The following is an 18,530-nucleotide window of genomic DNA, read 5'->3' as shown; positions in this document are numbered from 1 at the left end:
TTCCAGAGGCTTGGATAATCAATGCAAAAAGCACAAGAAGATGCTCCACTACACAATATTATTATGGATGTCTTTTATTCCCAGCCAAGTACCAAATGAACATAAGAAAAGTACTCCTTCTCCGAGTGCTCTCTTTCCCAAGGCAGGGACCTTTTGTGATCCCTTGGTCGTATTGAGTTGCAATTCCCTGTAACTGGAGGCAAGCTCACAGGCACGGTGGCCTCACCATCACTTAGAGGGGGTTCACATGTCCATTCATCAGGCTTTTCTCAGTAGTGTTTTCCCTTGCAGTAACCGTTCTTAGAAGTGTTAGCGAATATGAATGAAACCTCTGTGTTCTCCTTTCAGTAGGTCTGACACACAAACAAGCTCAGTGTTCCTGCATGTAGTTAACATTAGGGTAACAACAGTTGTTTTTTATTGGAAGCAAGCATAAAGATGGTAAAAGCCCTGTTTCTTTAGAAAGAAGAGTTTAGTGAGTCCAGCAGCAACTGAATTTTGAATATTAAATAAAAAGTTAATAATTCAATATCAGTTGAAATGATTAAAAATGAATTACATTTGCTCTAAAAGATATTGCCTTGTAGTTGGCAAATGGTTTCTGTCTGTTTGACATTGCTCTACAGTATCATGTCAAGTCAGTTTTGAGACCTGTGATTCTGAATAGTTTTTTCCCCTTCTTTTCACTCCCTTTTTACCAATTGAATGAATGCCATTCTGTCTCTGAATGAACCCCCCCCCAATCTGATATGCAACAACAAAGTCTGCCTCTAGGCTACCTAACTGCAGGCAACTGTTCAGAGAGTCCATTTCATGCGTACGCTGAATAACCTCAATAGCAAAATCCATGTCGAGAATATAAAACATACTGATTCAGTAAACCATAGCTGGATATACTATTAATGCTTTTTACCTGGTAATTTTTCTTCAACCGTTAGCTTTTTTCACAAGCAAATAAATAGAAAGGAAAATGTAATCTGCTTCACTCTCAAGTCCCACGAAACTTTTTTTTCCTCCCCAGCTGCAGGATTTGCATAGAGTGATGTCAAAGAGGCGTGTCAGTCAGGATTACAAACTGAACAGATTGAGTAATCACCATGGATACAGCTTTAATACTTTACCATTTGTTGGGCTTGTGTGGGGGCTGCACAGTTATGGGATTTTACCTTTTAGTGCCACGTCTGTTTTGTGTGCTATTATTACTTGATTTTGTAACTATGGTCAACAAAAAGGTGCTGAAGAAGTAAACTTTATAATGGATTCTACCGGATGTAGGAGGAAATATATAATTATTATTATTCACTTTGTGGTAAGTTGGCCTGTTGGTTGATGTGTTTTGATAACTGGCTTCAAATTTTGTTTAGATGTCTATTTGTGTTTAAGGTTTCCAGCACATTTTACATATCTCCAATAATTTCATTACTTCAGAAGTTGACAATTTATGCTTGCTTCGAAACTGTGACTCCTTGCCTTCTTCAGGTGTTTATTACTACATCATCTCATAAACTTTCATCTGGAAATAGGGTGAATGTAAGTAGTGTGAGGGAGCTTGCAGATATCATACTAGGGCAGCATACGCTCCCCTCCTGGTATCCTTCGTCTGTTGATGCTGTGCTGGAGCATGGTGAAGTAAGCCTACACCCTCATAACAGATGGCAAACACAGATGGCTTTCTCCAAAACTGTTTACTCGTTTCAAGTGAAAGAAGACACACTACCAGGTTAGTCATCTTTCCCCATGTAAGCGCATATGCATGTTAGCTGAGAGATTCTTTTTTGAAATATTAATGTGTAACTTTGGGTCCCCATTTCAAATATACTTCAAATTATTCCATTTTGACATAACTTTGCTGCTCAATCCACTATTATTATTATTATTATTTATTATTTATTTATTTTCACTGTGTTCACAGGAACAATTGTGGGAAAAGTGGAAACACAGTTTGAGAGTCTCACAGCTATCACATACTCAGTTCAGGAGGATGACGGTGAGAACCTATTCCTTCTCAGCCCTTTCTCGGGGGAGTTCCTATTAACCCGCAGCCTGGATTTTGAAGCACAAAGGTTCTACATTCTCACAGTGGAGGCGCAGCAGGGGGATCTGCAGGTATCTGGTATCAGGGTGTATTTCAATTTGCTAGATGTGAATGACAACCTCCCTGTTTTCAGTCAAGATACCTTTTCTGCAGTGTTATTGGAGAACACAAACATTGGAACTTGTTTCCTGTCTCTGAATGTGTCAGATAAAGATGAGGGTAAGTGTGCAAAGTGAATATAAAATGTTACTACCATCATACGTTCAATGGATTTTACTTTCACCTTAACCCTTTTACACATAGTGATCACTACATTGGACAGCTATTCAAAGGCCGTTTTCTTGTATTTGTGTCAGTGTGTACTTGCACATAAACCATTACATTGGAAACTGATGTGTCACTCCATACCCTGCCACCCACTCCAAAGGTGATGTTGTCCACCTAAGTGGGCATTTAAAAGACAAGATGTTAAGAAAAAATGAAATTCAAAAATATTTTTTCATGCCTACAGATGAATAAGAAAACTTAAGAAAACAATCCTGATTGAGGTTGTCATAATTCATGCACGAAAGGGTTAAAGCAACATTTTCCTAATCTTCTGTTGTCCAATTTTGGTGAGCCAATGTGAATTTTAGCCTCAGTTTCCTGTTCTTAACTGACAGGAATGACGCTCAGTGTGGTCACCTGCTTTTGTAACCCATCTGCTTCAAAGTTTTGAAGTATGTAGAAGAGCAGAAGAAATGTTCTTCTAAATATTTTGGTAGTAGCAAGTGATTATTTATGTTACAGTTGTCCTGCTGTCTCTGCTTGAAGCAGTCCAGCCATTCTCTTCTGACCTCTGGCATCAACAAGGCATTTTCTCTAACAGAACTGCCACACTGGACATTTTCTCTTTTTCAGACCATTCTCTGCAAACCTTAGAGATGGTCTCCAGATCCATCCAGCACTAACAGTCACACAACATTCAAAACCATTTAAATCACCTTTCTTTTGCCTTCTGACACTCAGTTTCAATTTCAGCAGTTTGTCACGACAATGTCTACATGCCTAAATGTGTTGCTGCAATGTGATTGGCTGATTCCTTTGTGTTAAAGAGCAGTTGAACAGCTGTACCTAACAAAATGGCCAATGACTGTACATTATATTACATAAAATATATAAATGAATCCTGCATTTGTAGTAATACAGGATACATTCTATCCGCATTGCATTATTATTATTATTATTTTATTGGACTGCTCCTCAAGCAAATGATTTATACATTCATCTAGTCAGTGGGGATCACACCCATAACCATCCCCGTATTTCACTGTTCAGATAAAGTTAATGAGAGGCTGTTGTCAAGTATTCTGTGGAATAGTGTATTTGTTAAGAAAACATATTTCATATAAATAAAATGACAGAAAGGAATCAGCAGCTAGATTGAACTTTAGCCCTGTAAGTCATTGATGTAAAACCACACATTTTTCACAGTTCACATTCAAGCGCCTCATTTTGCCCTTCGATTTATACAGGTTTAAGACAACTGCAATGAAAATATAAGGATTATGATACAAATGTGTTTTCAGAAAGTATAATATAATGCATTTATCATTTTTAGTTATGCTTCCAAGAAAGGTCTATAATCGATGTCTATAACTGATATCTTACTTGACAACAAGTCTAAACCCATTTTATCCTTTTTAATAATTTACATGCTATATTTTCTTGTCTGCAAGGTGATAATGGAAAAATGACACTGAGAGTGATCAGTGGTGACGACGAGGAAGTGTTTGTCACAGATTCAACTGGTACCTTATGCCTTAACAAACCTCTGGACAGGGAGAGACAGTCCTACTACAATCTGACTGTGGCAGCCAATGACTGTGCCCAGCCTGCATCTTTACAATTCACAAGTACAGCGCGTGTTATTGTGATTACTGAAGATGTCAACGACAATGCTCCAATGTTTGTGTCAGCCGAAAGTGTTAGTATACCAGAAGACACTGCACTGCATTCTGTTGTAATAACTGCTCATGCTGAGGATGAAGATGCTGGATCCAACGGGAGGGTTTTGTATTATTTAAACACCTCCAGTGGGATATTCAGCATTGATAACAGAAGTGGAAAGATATACCTGGAGGAGTTATTAGACAGAGAAGAAGTAGATACTCTGACTGTTACTATAATAGCTACTGATGAAGGCTTACCCATGCTGGCAACCACTATGAAACTCACAGTGCATGTTGAGGATGTGAATGATCATGACCCTGAGTTTTTACAAAGCAGTTATAACCTGACAGTCAGAGAGGATATCCCCAGGGGAACAAGCCTGCTGCAGGTTCAGGCTCACGATCAAGACATTGGATCCAATGGACAAGTACGGTACATGTTGGCCCAGATTGGTCCATTTGTGGTGGACATAATTCGAGGAGTTCTCACAGTCATGGATGAACTAGATAGAGAGAGGGACTCAAACTACACATTGATGATAACTGCTGTAGATCGGGGTAACATACCCAGATCTGCTAGTGCTGCAATCCATATCACAGTGATGGATGTCAATGACTTTGCACCCCAGTTTGTTCCAGAAACATTGACCATTCATGTGAAGGAGAATGAGGAGGATCCAACTCAGCTAACATATCAGGTGCAGTAAAATTCTGCTGAAAAACAACAGCATTTTAATGTTTGTCTTTTTATTTATTTATTTATTTTCTGTTATTGTTTTTTTCTTTTTGTTTTTAAAATTTTGCCAGGTCTCAGCTTTGGATGAAGATTTAGGAAACAACAGTCAGCTTACCTATTTTATAGAGAAAGGAAATGGATATAATTTATTTTCTATCACTCCCAGTGGCACATTTCATATTTTGCACACCTTAGACAGAGAGAAGGAGTCGCTATATATAGTCACCATCACTGCTGTTGATTCAGGTAACTTATATCCAAATAAAATTGCACGATACTTAATTCAGTATGGAAATAATGGTCTATGTTTTTCTAATACTCACTTCACACTGTTTGATGATGACTTCCACTGTCATTTGAAGGACTGCCATCCCTAACAGGCACTTTGACTGTGCACATCATAGTTGACGATGTCAATGATAATCACCCAGAGTTTACCGAGGAAGTCTACAACACCATAGTGCCTGAGGACAGTCTTATAGGCACTGTGTTTGCTGTGATAATCGCTTCTGATGTCGACGAGGGTGTCAGTGGGGAAGTAAGGTAAATGTGATAATTTGTTTCTTAAAACAAAATGCTTTTATAGTATTTTGATAATCTTCTGAATTTAATGACTGTGTTATATTAGAGTAACTTTCAGGGTTTTGCATAGCGCACTGCTTTATTTTTATTTGTTTTGTTTAGCTATTCTATGGAAAACCTCAATGTGCCTTTCGCCATTGATGAAACATCTGGAGAGCTATTTACAACAAACATACTGGACAGGGAGACAGTGGCCATTTACAATTTGGAAGTGACTGCGAGTGATAAGCATCCCATTCAGCCTCTGTCCAGCTCTGTGCTTGTTACTGTACTTATTGGAGATATTAATGACCACTGGCCCCAGTTTATGAATGGGCCTTATGTGGCCTATGTGCCAATCGAGTTAGCTCCAGGTGAGAGATTACCTTTCTATTTGACAGCTATATGTTTTATTCTGGGTAATATTGGCAATCGTATTAATATTGTATTATCCCCCCCCCCCCCCTTTTTTTTTTTTTCTTCTGCAGGCTCTGTTGTTTGTGCAGTGAGAGCATTAGATGACGACACTGAGATCAATGCAGAACTACATTATTCGTTACAGGGAGAAAGCTCTGATATGTTTTCAATCGATCCTTACAGTGGCACTGTTTTCACTTCAGCAGCTCTACAGTCAGTGGATGATGTTATTGTCACTGTGCGTGTGGAAGATTCTGGGGAAGATCCCAAATTTGACACCACAACTATTAGTGTCAGGTTTCAGAACACCGCTGATTTCCCAAAGATGAACGTGGATGTTCTGAGTTATTCCCTCACAGAGGATGAGCGAGTGGAAACACTGGTGGCTGTGGTATCTGCCCTGAGTATTAGAGCTGAACCTGTCACTTTTTATCTCGCTTCTGGAAACTTTGAAAACATGTTTCACATCGATCATTCAAGTGGAGCCCTGATAGTAGAGAGACCATTGGATTTTGAGAGCAAAAAAGAGTTTCCTTTGTTGATAGAAGCCAGAGACTCAGGCCTGCCTCCTTTCTCCTCTTTTTCTGAAATTCACATAAACATCACTGATGCAAATGATAATTTCCCACAGTTTACTCAAGCTGAGTACAGGTGTGAGGTTTTTGAGAACTCCCCGCCTACCGTGGTTTGTGATGTACTTGCAATTGATGCAGATTCTGGCTATTATGGCACAGTGCAATACAACATAACAGACGGAAACCACGGTAACTTCTTCACAATTGACCCTGAAAATGGTTACTTGAGTACCACTGTAAGTTTAGACAGAGAACATATTCCTGAATTTAATTTAACAGTTGAAGCAGAAGAACTAGAAAACATGCTTCACAAAGACAAAGCAACTGTTATCATCACTGTTTTAGACAGAAATGATAATGCCCCTCTATTTTCTCAGATTTTTCTCACAGAGGTGTCTGAAGATACCCCTGTTGGACAGACAATTATAAAAGTCACCTCTACAGATGATGACACTGATGCCAATGCAGTGATTAATTACTTGATAGTTGAGCAAAGTGATGACATGCTTTTTAATATTGATTTCACCACTGGCTACATCACCGTTGAAGGAGTTTTGGACAGGGAAATGCAGGATCATTATATCTTTAAAGTAAGTGCAAATGATTCAGCATGGAGTATAAGCACAGATGTGACTATAGTCATTTTAGACGTCAATGATAACAGACCAGTATTTTCTGAACATTTCTATAACATTATCCTCCCTGAAACAAAAGATGAAGAGGCATTTGTTTTGCAGATTCTTGCTACAGATGCAGACATTGGGAAAAACAGTGAGATTTTCTATGTTATTGACCCTCCACATGAGGAGTTTTGGCTGAACGCTACCACTGGTGAAATCTATACAAAGCAGCCCATGATGTTACGTGACTGTAATTTTGAAATCTATCAATTTATGGTTACTGCTTTTGACCGTGGCAGTATCCCCCTACATAGTAATGTCACTATCAGAGTAAGATTGGAACACTACAACAACCACCCTCCTATGTTTTTCCCTTTACAACCCTTGATGGCTATTCCTTATCACCTGGCTGTGGGAAGTGAGGTGGTCCAGTTTACAGCAGTAGATCTGGATGTCAATGGCAATAGTAGCATTAAGTATTTTTTGAATGGAGGAAATGCATCTGATTTCTTTTGGATTCAAGGTGACACTGGAAAACTAATTTTAAATCAGACTTTAGGAGATAATGAAAATCAGATCCTCACTTTAATAGCTGTGGCTGAAGATGAGGGCACCCCCCCTTTAACATCCCAAGCTGAAATCACTTTCCAAATTACTGGGAGGAATCAATTTACTCCGAGCTTTAGCGAATCTTATGTTACTTTCTCTGTCCCTGAGGACCTGCCTGTAGGATCAGTAATAGGAAATATTCAAGCAGAAGATGGGGATTATGGTCCCAATGGGGAGATCACATACAACATTACCCCAGAAAATCAATTTTTACCACTATCTGTGGGAGAATTTTCAGGACTGATAACACTGATCAGAGAGCTTGACTTTGAAGAACAAAGTATTTATCATTTCCAAATTAAAGCTAAAGATGAGGGCTGGTTCTCTAAAACTGGCACATTAAATGTCACGGTGTTAGTCATGGATGTGAACGACAATCCCCCAGTCTTTTCATCCTCAGAGTACATAACATCAGTTCGTGAAAACTCAGCTGTTGGAACGAATGTTCTCGATGTAACAGCCACAGATATTGACTCAGGTGCAAATGCACAAATATTCTACTCTCTCATTGGTGGCCATATAGATAAATTTGCAGTTGATTCAGGAAATGGCACCATCACCACTTTGGCCATGTTTGATTATGAGCAAGAGCAGATGTTTGATTTAACAATCAAAGGTTCCAATACTGGAGGACATGCTTTATTTAGTTTAGCACATGTTGTCATCCAAATCTCAGATGTTAATGAGTTCACGCCTAGATTCATCAAAAAAGAATTTAACTTCTCAGTACTTAAAAATGTGCCTATTGGAACTGTTGTTGGAAAAGTGATGGCTACAGATGGTGACCGAGGCACTGAAGGTCAAGTGTTTTACTTTTTGTTTGCCAGTAAAAAAAAAAAGAGCTTTGAAATTCACGAACGTTCTGGAGACGTATATACGACCAATAGTTTGAGGAAACAAGGCAACAGCCATGTAGTTTTGAAAGTTCTGGCCAAGAACTCTGGTGTTATTACTGGCACAGATATAGATGAGACTTTTGTCCACATCAGTGTGATTGACACAAATGAAGCTCCCATGTTCACATCTCCCCGCTATATGGCGAATGTTACAGAAGACACCCCAATTGGGACATCTGTTGCAACTGTGAGTGCTGTGGACGAGGACTCCATTGTTAACTGGAATCATTTCTTCTTCACCATTGAGCATGGAAACACCAATTTCTCCTTCTCTATTGATCCATCTAATGGTATCATTTCTGTGAATTCTCCACTGGACAGAGAAGTCTGGCCAGTCTATAATCTTACTGTTATAGCCACAGATAATGGCTCTCCACCAGCCACTGGGACTACTAATGTCATTGTGACTATTGGTGATATTAATGACAATGCCCCCAAACTCACATCAACTGAAGCTCATGTGAGAGAAAATCAACCTGAAGGCACCATAGTCACTAAATTAACTGCATTTGACTCTGATTTACCACCCAACCAAGGCCCTTTTATGTACTGGTTATTAGACTCCTCGGTGGCCAGTGCTTTTTCTCTCACTCCTGATGGAGTTCTGCTCACCACCCGCCCAATTGATCGGGAACAAATCTCTGCATATCAAGTGCTTGTGGCTGTCAGGGATTCAGGATTTCCCTTGCCACTATCATCAACATCAACCTTCCACATCCGGGTTGTGGATGAAAACGACAACCCTTCAATGGCAAGAAATATCTTTATTGAGGTGAAATATTTTGGTAGTTCTTTCCAAGGTGGCATGATTGGTAATGTCCATCCTGAGGATCAGGATGAGTCTGACAGATTCAACTGCACCATCAAAAGTGGGCCAACTCACATGTTCACAATCCTTAATGGCACATGTGAGCTGTGGTCTTTTCCCTTTCAAGGCGAAGCTACGTTTAACATCTCCATTGAAGCTACAGACCAGCTGCACTTTCCCGTAAACAACAGCGTCTACGTTAACTACAAAGGTTTTACAAATGCTTCTATAGACAATTGTATATTATTCTCTTTGTCATCATCTTCAGTAGAGCAGTTTTTGTCTAATAACTATTTGAGGTTCGTAAAAGCTCTGGACAGTCTGTTTAACCTACAAGCCTCTAAGACTCATGTATTTGGAATCAAACATATTGGGTGGGAAATCCTTCTGTTGGCTGCAGTCAAAAATTACAACGGTCAGTACCTTGGCAGAGAGGTGGCGAGTGGTATATCATCTGGACACAAGAAATTACTGGAGGCTCAGAGCAATGTGACAATTTCTCACATCACCAGTGATCCATGTCTGAGCAGCCCTTGTCAAAATGGAGCATCATGCCACAAAAATATTTACATCAGCCAGGAGGTTGCTGTCCTTGAAAGTGTAGCGGTCATCTTTGTTGCACCAAAGAAAGAGATTTTTAACTGTACTTGTCCATCCGGATTTACTGGTTCACTGTGTGAAGAAGAAATTGATGAATGTGAGCTAAATCCCTGTGAGAATAAAGGCACATGTGTGAATACAGTGGGAAGTTTCTTCTGTCACTGTCAGGTTGGCTTCTCTGGTTCCCACTGCGCTGCTGATGTCAATGGATGCCTGAAGGTGAAGTGCCAAAATGGTGGGACTTGTATCCCCTCCGAGGATGGATATCAGTGCCACTGTGGGCCTGGATTTGGAGGTACATTTTCTCATGTATAGATAGATAGGAAAAAAATTAATATGTGAGAACCAACTGTTAATTTGTTTTTTAAAATAAAACTTCTTTTTTTAATTTAATTGTTTCAGGAGAAACCTGTGATGAGTTCATAGACTACTGCAAATCATCACCCTGTGTTCATGGTATCTGCATTAATTCACAAACAGGATTCTCTTGTAATTGTCACTTTGGTAAGAATGATACATAATGCTAGATGTACATTTGTCTACAAAAGTGTAAAATCTTAGGAAAGACACACTTTCTTGCATATATTTAGAAAAAAAGGGTTGCTTGTAACAAACTGTATACAAATGATGGACATAGCAAAGCTGATGACACCCACTCTTTAGTTATGTCTCATTGTGAAGCTTTAAGCTGAGCATTTTTTAGCATCATTTTTAATCCAGGAAGAGTAATAACTCGTCAGTCACAAGGTAAACCCACTCTAACACCTAATTTATGCTTCAACTGGAAACTTCACAATGTAACCTCCAACATAAGTGCAAACTCGTCAGTCCCCTTGGACACATGTAGGTTACACTGTAGGCTCTACAAAGATCTAAATCAGGCCTAAAGCATGCCCTGCTTTATTTTCCTTCTTGACTCTAACTGGGGCCACAATTTACAAAATAAGTATAAAATCAACACAAAAATATTTACTGAGGTCGAAGCATGGGTACCAAAGTGTCATTTATCCACTGACTGATGTACAGGCCTCTACTTTATGGCTCGTAACTTTGTCAACACATCTGTCAATCAAAGTGACTACCCCTAACTTGAAATTTAACAAAATTCAAGAGTGGTTGTATCACCAAAGGTGGTGTACAGTGGTTAAAAAAAAAGAGAAATTAACTATTGAGACCAAACTCATGTTCTGTACCTGGCTATAATCATGTTCATTTTATCCTTAAGTTGATTATTTTAAAACATACAAGTCAATGGGAACAGACTGATTTTTGGAGCCAGTGTCAAGTAGCCATTTAAAGAACGGCAGTTTTTTTGTGTGTGTGTGTGTTCATTTTCATCCACAGCAGACATACATAGCTTCGGTCTAAAAAGTGAAACCAGTACAGAATTGACTTAAATCTGCATTCATTGTCATGTGTACCAGTTTGTGACTCCTCTGGGTGCAAAAGATGTTCTCAACTCGCTTGGTCTATGAAAGCTTTCCTCATGAGATTCCGGCTGAGCCACTAGTTTCATGTCATACTGAATATAAGATGAGATTAATTGTGTAAACTATGATGCATATTAGTGTCCAGAAGAAAGATAAAGCTTGTCTATATGAAGTATTCCTTGCATTATCAGCAAGATCCACCGTTTGCTTGTTATACAGTTTCAAAACACCAAAATAGCAACAGCAAAATGCTCAGCCTAAGACCTCAATGGGTGATATCAGTGGCTATATATGCTATCTGTTTATGCGCATATATGAAATATGCTAAGAGGTTTTCTAAGAATTAAATGGGAAAAAATAATATGGAACTCATCTTTATGTTAGGAGTCAGTGGAGTCCGGTGTGAGGATCACAGTTATGGCTTTGAGGAGCTGTCCTTCATGGAGTTTCCACCACTGGATCGTAGGACTAATTTAATCTCTTTGGAGTTTGCCACAATGCAGAGGGACTCCCTCCTCCTCTACAATCCAGGAGGTTCAAACAGCAGAGAGTTCTTTGCACTGGAGATACTGGATGGAGCAGTACATCTCTCTTATGATCTGGGTTCAGGACCTGTGAGGTTGCAAACATACAAGCAAGTTGCAGATGGATATTTTCACAGTGTTATTGCCAGGAGGATTGGCAGTGTGAGTTTTAAATATATCAGTATAAGAAAACAACAACGAAAAAAAACCAACTGCCAGGTCACAGGGTTGCCTGCAGAGAAATGTTTACTCATTAGAGTACTTTGCATTACATGAGCAACTTAGCAATACATTTACTTCTGAGTATACTGATCTTTTAGATCAGCAGTTTCTGAAACACTTAGATCAGCCCAACTGGCACCAACAACAATGCTATGTTTAAAGTCATTTAAATCATCTTACATTCCCATTCTGTTGTCTTAATCCCTTGAGGTGCTGCCATGATTAGTTGATTAACAATGACTTTGACTGTTGTACCCAACAAAGTGGCTAATAGTATGTCTACTATCAATGGATTACTCATTTAAATAAGAAAATGACTGTTTACTTGAACTGCAGAAGTAATGTTTTGTTTCTTCATTGAAAAAGTAATCTGAGTACTTTAATACATTAGCATGTTTTATTGAATTTGAGTTACATTCATATATCTTTTTATTATTTATTGCATTTCACAGATGGGTTCACTGCATGTGGACAACTGCACGGATGACGAAAACAATAGATTCTGTTTTTCAACGAATGATGGAAGTATTTCAGAAAGGTAGCAGTGAAATATTTAATTGGAATATTCCTCATTTCTAATTTTCATCTTCATGTAAGCAATATTTTTCATTTTTCAATTTTTTTCTTTCTTTGTCTTTATCGCCAAATAGGACACTTGATGTTGGCAACAGTAATATGACCTTTGGAGGATTAAGAACTACTGAAGCTATTTTAGTGCATCCTTCTCAGATAAGAGCCCATGACTTTGTTGGATGTATCCGAAACTTTCATGTTAATGGCATCCTCCTGAGACCCTCAATGGCCCTAGCGGCATATAACATCTTTGACAGGCAGGCTTATTAAAATTAGTGCATGTAGATGTCTTTATACTTTAAACATTGCTGGATACATATTTGATACATATTTGAGCTCATATATATATATATATATATATATATATATAAAATGTCTTACTGTTTATCTTTAGGTGTCCTCGAGCAGCAGTGTCATTATGCTATAGTGTCCCATGCAAGAATGGTGGTGTGTGTCATGACCTTTGGTCCAACTATTTTTGCGAGTGCAAAAGCCCTTTTACAGGAAAAAACTGTGACAAAGGTATAAATAATAGTGCATATGATATTGAGCTTCTGTTTTAAAATCAGGTGCAGAAGATTAAATTGAGTTTTTTTAAACTCTTTTTTTCAAACAGAAATGTCAGAGGAACTTGTTTTGAAATTTAATGGCAGTGACTACATTGATTATGTTATTAAGGAGAAATTTAAGAGAGACTACCTAATGAAAGAGATTTTGGATGAAAATTTGGGATTCAACAGAGATCAACAAACGATTAACATCAAGTTCAAGACCAAACATGATGGTGTGCTGATGTTTATCCGTGGACAGAGAGCATATATTATGCTGAAGGTAGGTGAAATTCATTTAACTATATACACGTCTTGTATTCTATATTCAAGTATGAAACTGTTTTTCCCCTTTATTCAGATAAAAGACAAGAAGCCTGTCTACATTTTTGAAGATGCACTTTTGGGACACCTGTCAGACTTCTCTGTGGACCGTCCTGTGGCTGATGGAGTTTGGCATCTCCTCTCCTTGTTCAGCAGGGGACAGAACACTTTCCTCTCTGTGGATGGTAAACCAGTTTTGAACATCACTGGCCAAAGTATGGATCTCACTCCACTTAGCGTAGAAAAGATCACTCTTGGTGCTGCTCCCACAAGAGAAACAGTCAATCAATCAGGTAAAGTTTATTCTTAAAGTCAGTTTTTAAAATGCCAACTTTTGTACAACATGTGAAATGAAGGCCAGAAAATATACACTGCATACAGTCTTGTCATTGCACTTGATGAGAGTTTTGGATAACTGTTTAATCAGACTGGATCTTCTTACCTGTTTAAACTGATCACTCTAAAAGCAACATGTACCAGTAAAGTTAAACTGAAGGAGTAACGTGGAAGTAAGTGGACCTCTGAACCTTCTTTGTTTTTTATGACAGGGTTCAGTGGATGTGTGCAGTATTTCAATGTGACAGGTTACTCTCTGCCTGTCAGCGGACACAGCATAATGGTGGATGTCAGGCCAAGCTCGACTCTCACCCAGACCAACTGCAGCTTTCCGCATTTTTGCCTCGCTTCAGGATGCTCTGAGAAGGATGGTCCCAGCAGGACTTGTCTCTCACACTGTCAAAATCACTGGACATGTGAACCTGGTGTGCAGAACAACTCCTGCATCTGTTTACACAATGTTACTGACCATTTCTGTGATATATGCATCTCCACAAAGGATAGCCATGATCACTGCTCTGAAATGCAAGGCAACCTGCCACTGTGGCTCATTGCTGTGGTTCTTCCTCTCATTGCCATTCTGGTGATTGCAGTAATGTGTGTTGGCCTTTACAAAGTAAGACATTCTCATTCAAGATGTCAGAGTGCGAGCTTACCAGTGAAAACAGAGCATGGGGCAGACAACAAAGCATTTTCGTTTGATGACAAACGAAAATGCACAATGCCCACAGAAGCTCTGTCACCAGAAAAAGGGAACAGACCTGACCTCATGAGTACCAATCAGTCAAAGTCAAGTGCAGAGATATACTGTGATAACAGTCTGTCAAATGTTCAGCCATTACCAAAGAGTGAGGTTGAGTATTATGAAATCGGCAGCATCTGTAGTGCATTTCATTCAGATGATACCTCACTGAAACTCAGCTGGCAGAAGCATCTATACAGCTCAAAATGTGTGAAAGCTGATCCGAAACAGTGGGGAGATTTGAGGATGCTGTTTGCAGGATATAAGAAAGAAAGCTCTAGTGATGACAAAAGCTCCCCAAAGCCTCAAAATGTTACTTTGATAAATGAACAGTTGCTGAATAAGTTTCATTCAAAACAGTCCCAGCAGACAGATTCTTGTTACACAAAGAGATTCATACAGCCAGAATTCCTGGAGCCAATGCAATGTCTCACTTTTGAAGAAATTAGCAAGCTAAACACACCTGTGAAAAAAACATTGCATCAGTCAGCTCTGAAATGTGCAGTCACAGACCAAATCACAATGGTGGATGACTCATGTCATAGTGAAACACAAGGCGTGCTTATGTGCTCAGAGTCTGAGTTCAGACAGTTTTCTGTTGTCACTGGTGGGAATTACATACATGACCATTCATTAAGGCAACAACAGAACCTACCTTTCAACCCAGAGAGTATTCCCTTAGGTATATTTGAGCAGTGGGAAAATATTTTAAATATGCACCTACCTTTTAGCAGCTATGCCCCTGTATTTGAAGATATTGCATGCCTATCCAGTGAAGCCAGTAATAGTAATGACATGCAAAGTGACATAGAAGAAATTATTTGATTTTCATATCACCCATATAGATTTAACAAAGGTTTCATCTGGATAGTCTAACTGTTGCACATTTTAGAATTTTTGATATTATTATCTATAGTTAAAATGTCTACTTGATCAATAACATAACAACATAAATTAATTACTGAGTGGACAAAGAACCTGTTCATTTTTACTTCATCAATGTGTTGCTGGTTATCTTTAAAGACTTGTCAGGTAAAAGTTAATTATGTATCTTCAGAATAGCCAGAGATTTTGTCTCACAGTTCACTTTATATGAACACACATAGATCAATAACAGCATTTAATCTTAATGGACAATAAAATTGTTCATAGGCTTCAAATTGTTCTCAATATCTAGACATATTTCTTTCACCGATTGTTTTTTAATCAGTTTTTTGATGCTGCACGAAGATGCTGTTTGCATACTGGGAATAGGGAACTAGTTAAAACATGCAAAAGGAAGGTTTATACTAAAGAGTAGGGATGGGTACCGGTATCCGGTGCCATGATGGCACCGGTTCTGACATAAACGGTAGTACCCAGACCGAAAAGCAGCGCACATTTCGGTGCTTTATTTCGGTGCTTTTTTTTCCTTAGCTGTGATACACTTTAGATTCTAGCCAATCATTTTACGTTTCCAAGGATAGTAGGTGGGTCCAGGTATGTACGTTCTTTTATTTTTTATTTTTTTTTATTTTATTTTATTTTTTTCGCCTGTCCCATTTGGTTCTCTAGCCATCAGAATTGTTGTCTGAAGACCAACAAGGATACCCAATGGATTTACTTTGCCAAATGGATCATCGTGGCATTGCCGTATTGGTCCATTTGGTCGATCTTTGTTTTTATTATTTATTATATTTTATTTTCAGATGTTACAGACGGGACAGTCATGAGTGAGAGATAGGAAAGGGAGAAAGAAAGAGGAAGGGAAGGAAAAACAGAAGGGGAGAGGGACAATGAGAAAGGGGGGGAGAAAAAAAATAAAAATCTCCTGGATCACCTGTTGAGAGAAGAATAGAAAACAAGCAAAAAAAGACAAAAAAAACCAAAAAACAAAGCAACATACTAAACACAACACCATCGCATTAATCTAGCTAAGTGTAAACAGCAGTAAATACTAAATATTCAATGTTGTTGTGCAGCACGCAGGACAGATGTGCTTCGAAGTAGCAGCCAAGAAAGGTGTAATTTGGGTCTACGAGCAGTGAACACCCGTGTGCATACCTGTGTGGATCAGCGCGCTTGTATTCCAAAGGTTTCTCCATGTAACGATCTGCTAGGGAGTGTGGGGGGGCCACAGCCCCGTCCTCCAGGGTGTGAAGCAGGTATGGAGGAGATCAAAACTCCAGACATCCAGAGGCCCCCAGAACACAAGAAACCATGGAAGACCAACAGAGGGGCAGCCGCGCCACTGTTCCAGTAAGAGCTGAGGAGAGTCCCAGATGAGGGTTCACTCAGCAGCCGCGGAGCAGAAGCCAGGGGGAGTTGCAGTGACGCGCCCGTGAGCTCCGCCGGCCGTCAGCTGTGCCTGAGTGACCGAGCCCCAGGCCGAGAGGCCGGGGGCACCCCACCCCCGAAGGGGCCCGAGCGAGCCCCAGGCTCCAGGCCCCGATAAGCGGCCGCCAAGGAGTGAGCCGGTGTGTACCTGGACGCCCACCCCCAGACACAAAGAACCACCAATGCACCGACACCTGAGGGAGTCCGCCACCGGCAGGGGAAGTGGTGGTAGGTGGAGATAGGCCTCCAAACCTTGGAGGGCCTGAGGTGTCCCCAGAGAGGTGGCGTCTGATACCCAACCTGACATATAGACACAGACATACAGGCACACACAGACACAAACATCCATTCCCCCCCTCATGCTCTCATATGCACTCACTCCACACTCAACCAACGTGGAGACAGACATAAAGAGACGCTGTACACACGATCACACTCCCCAAGCGTACTCTACAAACCGGGTCTAGGTACCCTTGCTCCTGGAGGGGGGAACTGCACCCAGACCCAGGTGGTGTTACCCTTTTCCCTGCGGTGGGGAGAGGCAGACCACCCCGACTCCGTAGCAGCAGGGAGGCCCCACACTCCAGACCGCAGTCGGACGGCCAACTCCACCTAGCCCTCCCGCTCCAGCAGGCTGCAGAGAATGGGGGTGGGAGAAGACTCCAAACCTCCCTCCACCCGCTCATTGTAGTGTTGATGCATGTGTGTTCTAAGGTGCAATTAAAACCCAAGAGGGCATGGAGCTACCTGCCAAGGAGCAGCAGGTAAGCGCATAGTCCCTCCTGATAGCCCTCAATGTCTAAGTGTATTTAAAATTGAGAGGTGGGCAACGACGCCACGGGTGAGGTATACACCCTGATGGTAATTTGGACTCCGTGATTGTGCCCACCCCCAAGATCCTATATGTATGTGTAATGAGAGTGTGAATAATGTGAATGTCTAAGTTGTGGGATAAAATTGAGGCAGAGGCAGCCAGAAGGGGACGGGGGGGGGGGACGGGGGTAGCCTCCTCTGCACCCTGGTGACATACCCCTACTCCAAGGCCCTGCATGTGTGGGTGGTTGTGGTGGAGCGGGAAGAGAGAGGCAGCTGGAGATGGGGAGGGAAGGAAGGGAGGGGCAGGTAACCCCTCCCTGGGGCCAGCTCCCCCGCTGACCCCAGTAGGCACTCCCACACTCCGCGACCCGCCAGGGAAAGGGGGCCCAGGCCCATCCAGACCGGGGCCCAGTGCAGCAGCGCCTCCCGGCCCCACAGAGCCCGGGACAGTCCACCCAACCCCACCACAGAGAAAACTGCACCCACCCCACCATCCACTCATCTTCCAGACTACATAAGACAGTAAACGCCCAGGCTGAGATCTTCCTCCACCTCTCCTGTATCTCCCCCTCCTGCAGAGAGAGTTCCTGAAGAGAGGAAAGCTCCTGCAAGATGTGACCATCTCCCCCACCAGTTGAAGAGCCCCCCAGGTGGTTCGACGCACCGGCGGCACCCCGCTCCAGGGCCGGGCCCCCATGCACCCACCCGCCCACAACCCCGGCAACACACCAACCAGGATCCAAGCCCCCGAGGCCCGGCCCGGGCCCCAGCCCAGAGACGGAGCGCCCCCAGAACCTCACGCCCATCCCGGACCCACCCAGGGCCAGCCAGGCTACCAGGTCAGTAACCCACGTCCGTCAGCACAGACCCTCCCCTAGCCCCGCTGCACGCAGCCGCGAGGAAACAGTCAC

At 41.2% G+C, this 18,530-nt stretch overlaps 1 protein-coding gene across 1 annotated transcript; it reads left to right on the top strand.

Annotated features, from left to right (window-relative positions):
• Positions 1–743: 743 nt before the first annotated feature.
• LOC146560095 (protocadherin Fat 4) lies at positions 744–17,771 on the top strand. Its single transcript, XM_085243918.1, has 16 exons — positions 744–1,309; positions 1,480–1,720; positions 1,913–2,254; positions 3,754–4,664; positions 4,774–4,948; positions 5,065–5,245; positions 5,387–5,637; positions 5,752–10,083; positions 10,191–10,292; positions 11,603–11,904; positions 12,417–12,502; positions 12,615–12,794; positions 12,932–13,059; positions 13,154–13,368; positions 13,447–13,702; positions 13,958–17,771. Exons 1-16 carry the CDS (start codon positions 1,256–1,258, stop codon positions 15,310–15,312), a joined length of 9,111 nt encoding a protein of 3,036 aa, XP_085100044.1. The 5' UTR covers positions 744–1,255; the 3' UTR covers positions 15,313–17,771.
• Positions 17,772–18,530: the final 759 nt, after the last annotated feature.

This window comes from Mchenga conophoros, linkage group LG14, assembly GCF_057382185.1.
Source record: "Mchenga conophoros isolate Kocher_MC1m ecotype Shallow Benthic linkage group LG14, M_conophoros_male_GT1.1, whole genome shotgun sequence".
Taxonomy (NCBI): domain Eukaryota; kingdom Metazoa; phylum Chordata; class Actinopteri; order Cichliformes; family Cichlidae; genus Mchenga; species Mchenga conophoros.
This window is presented reverse-complemented; position numbering and strand designations above follow the sequence as displayed.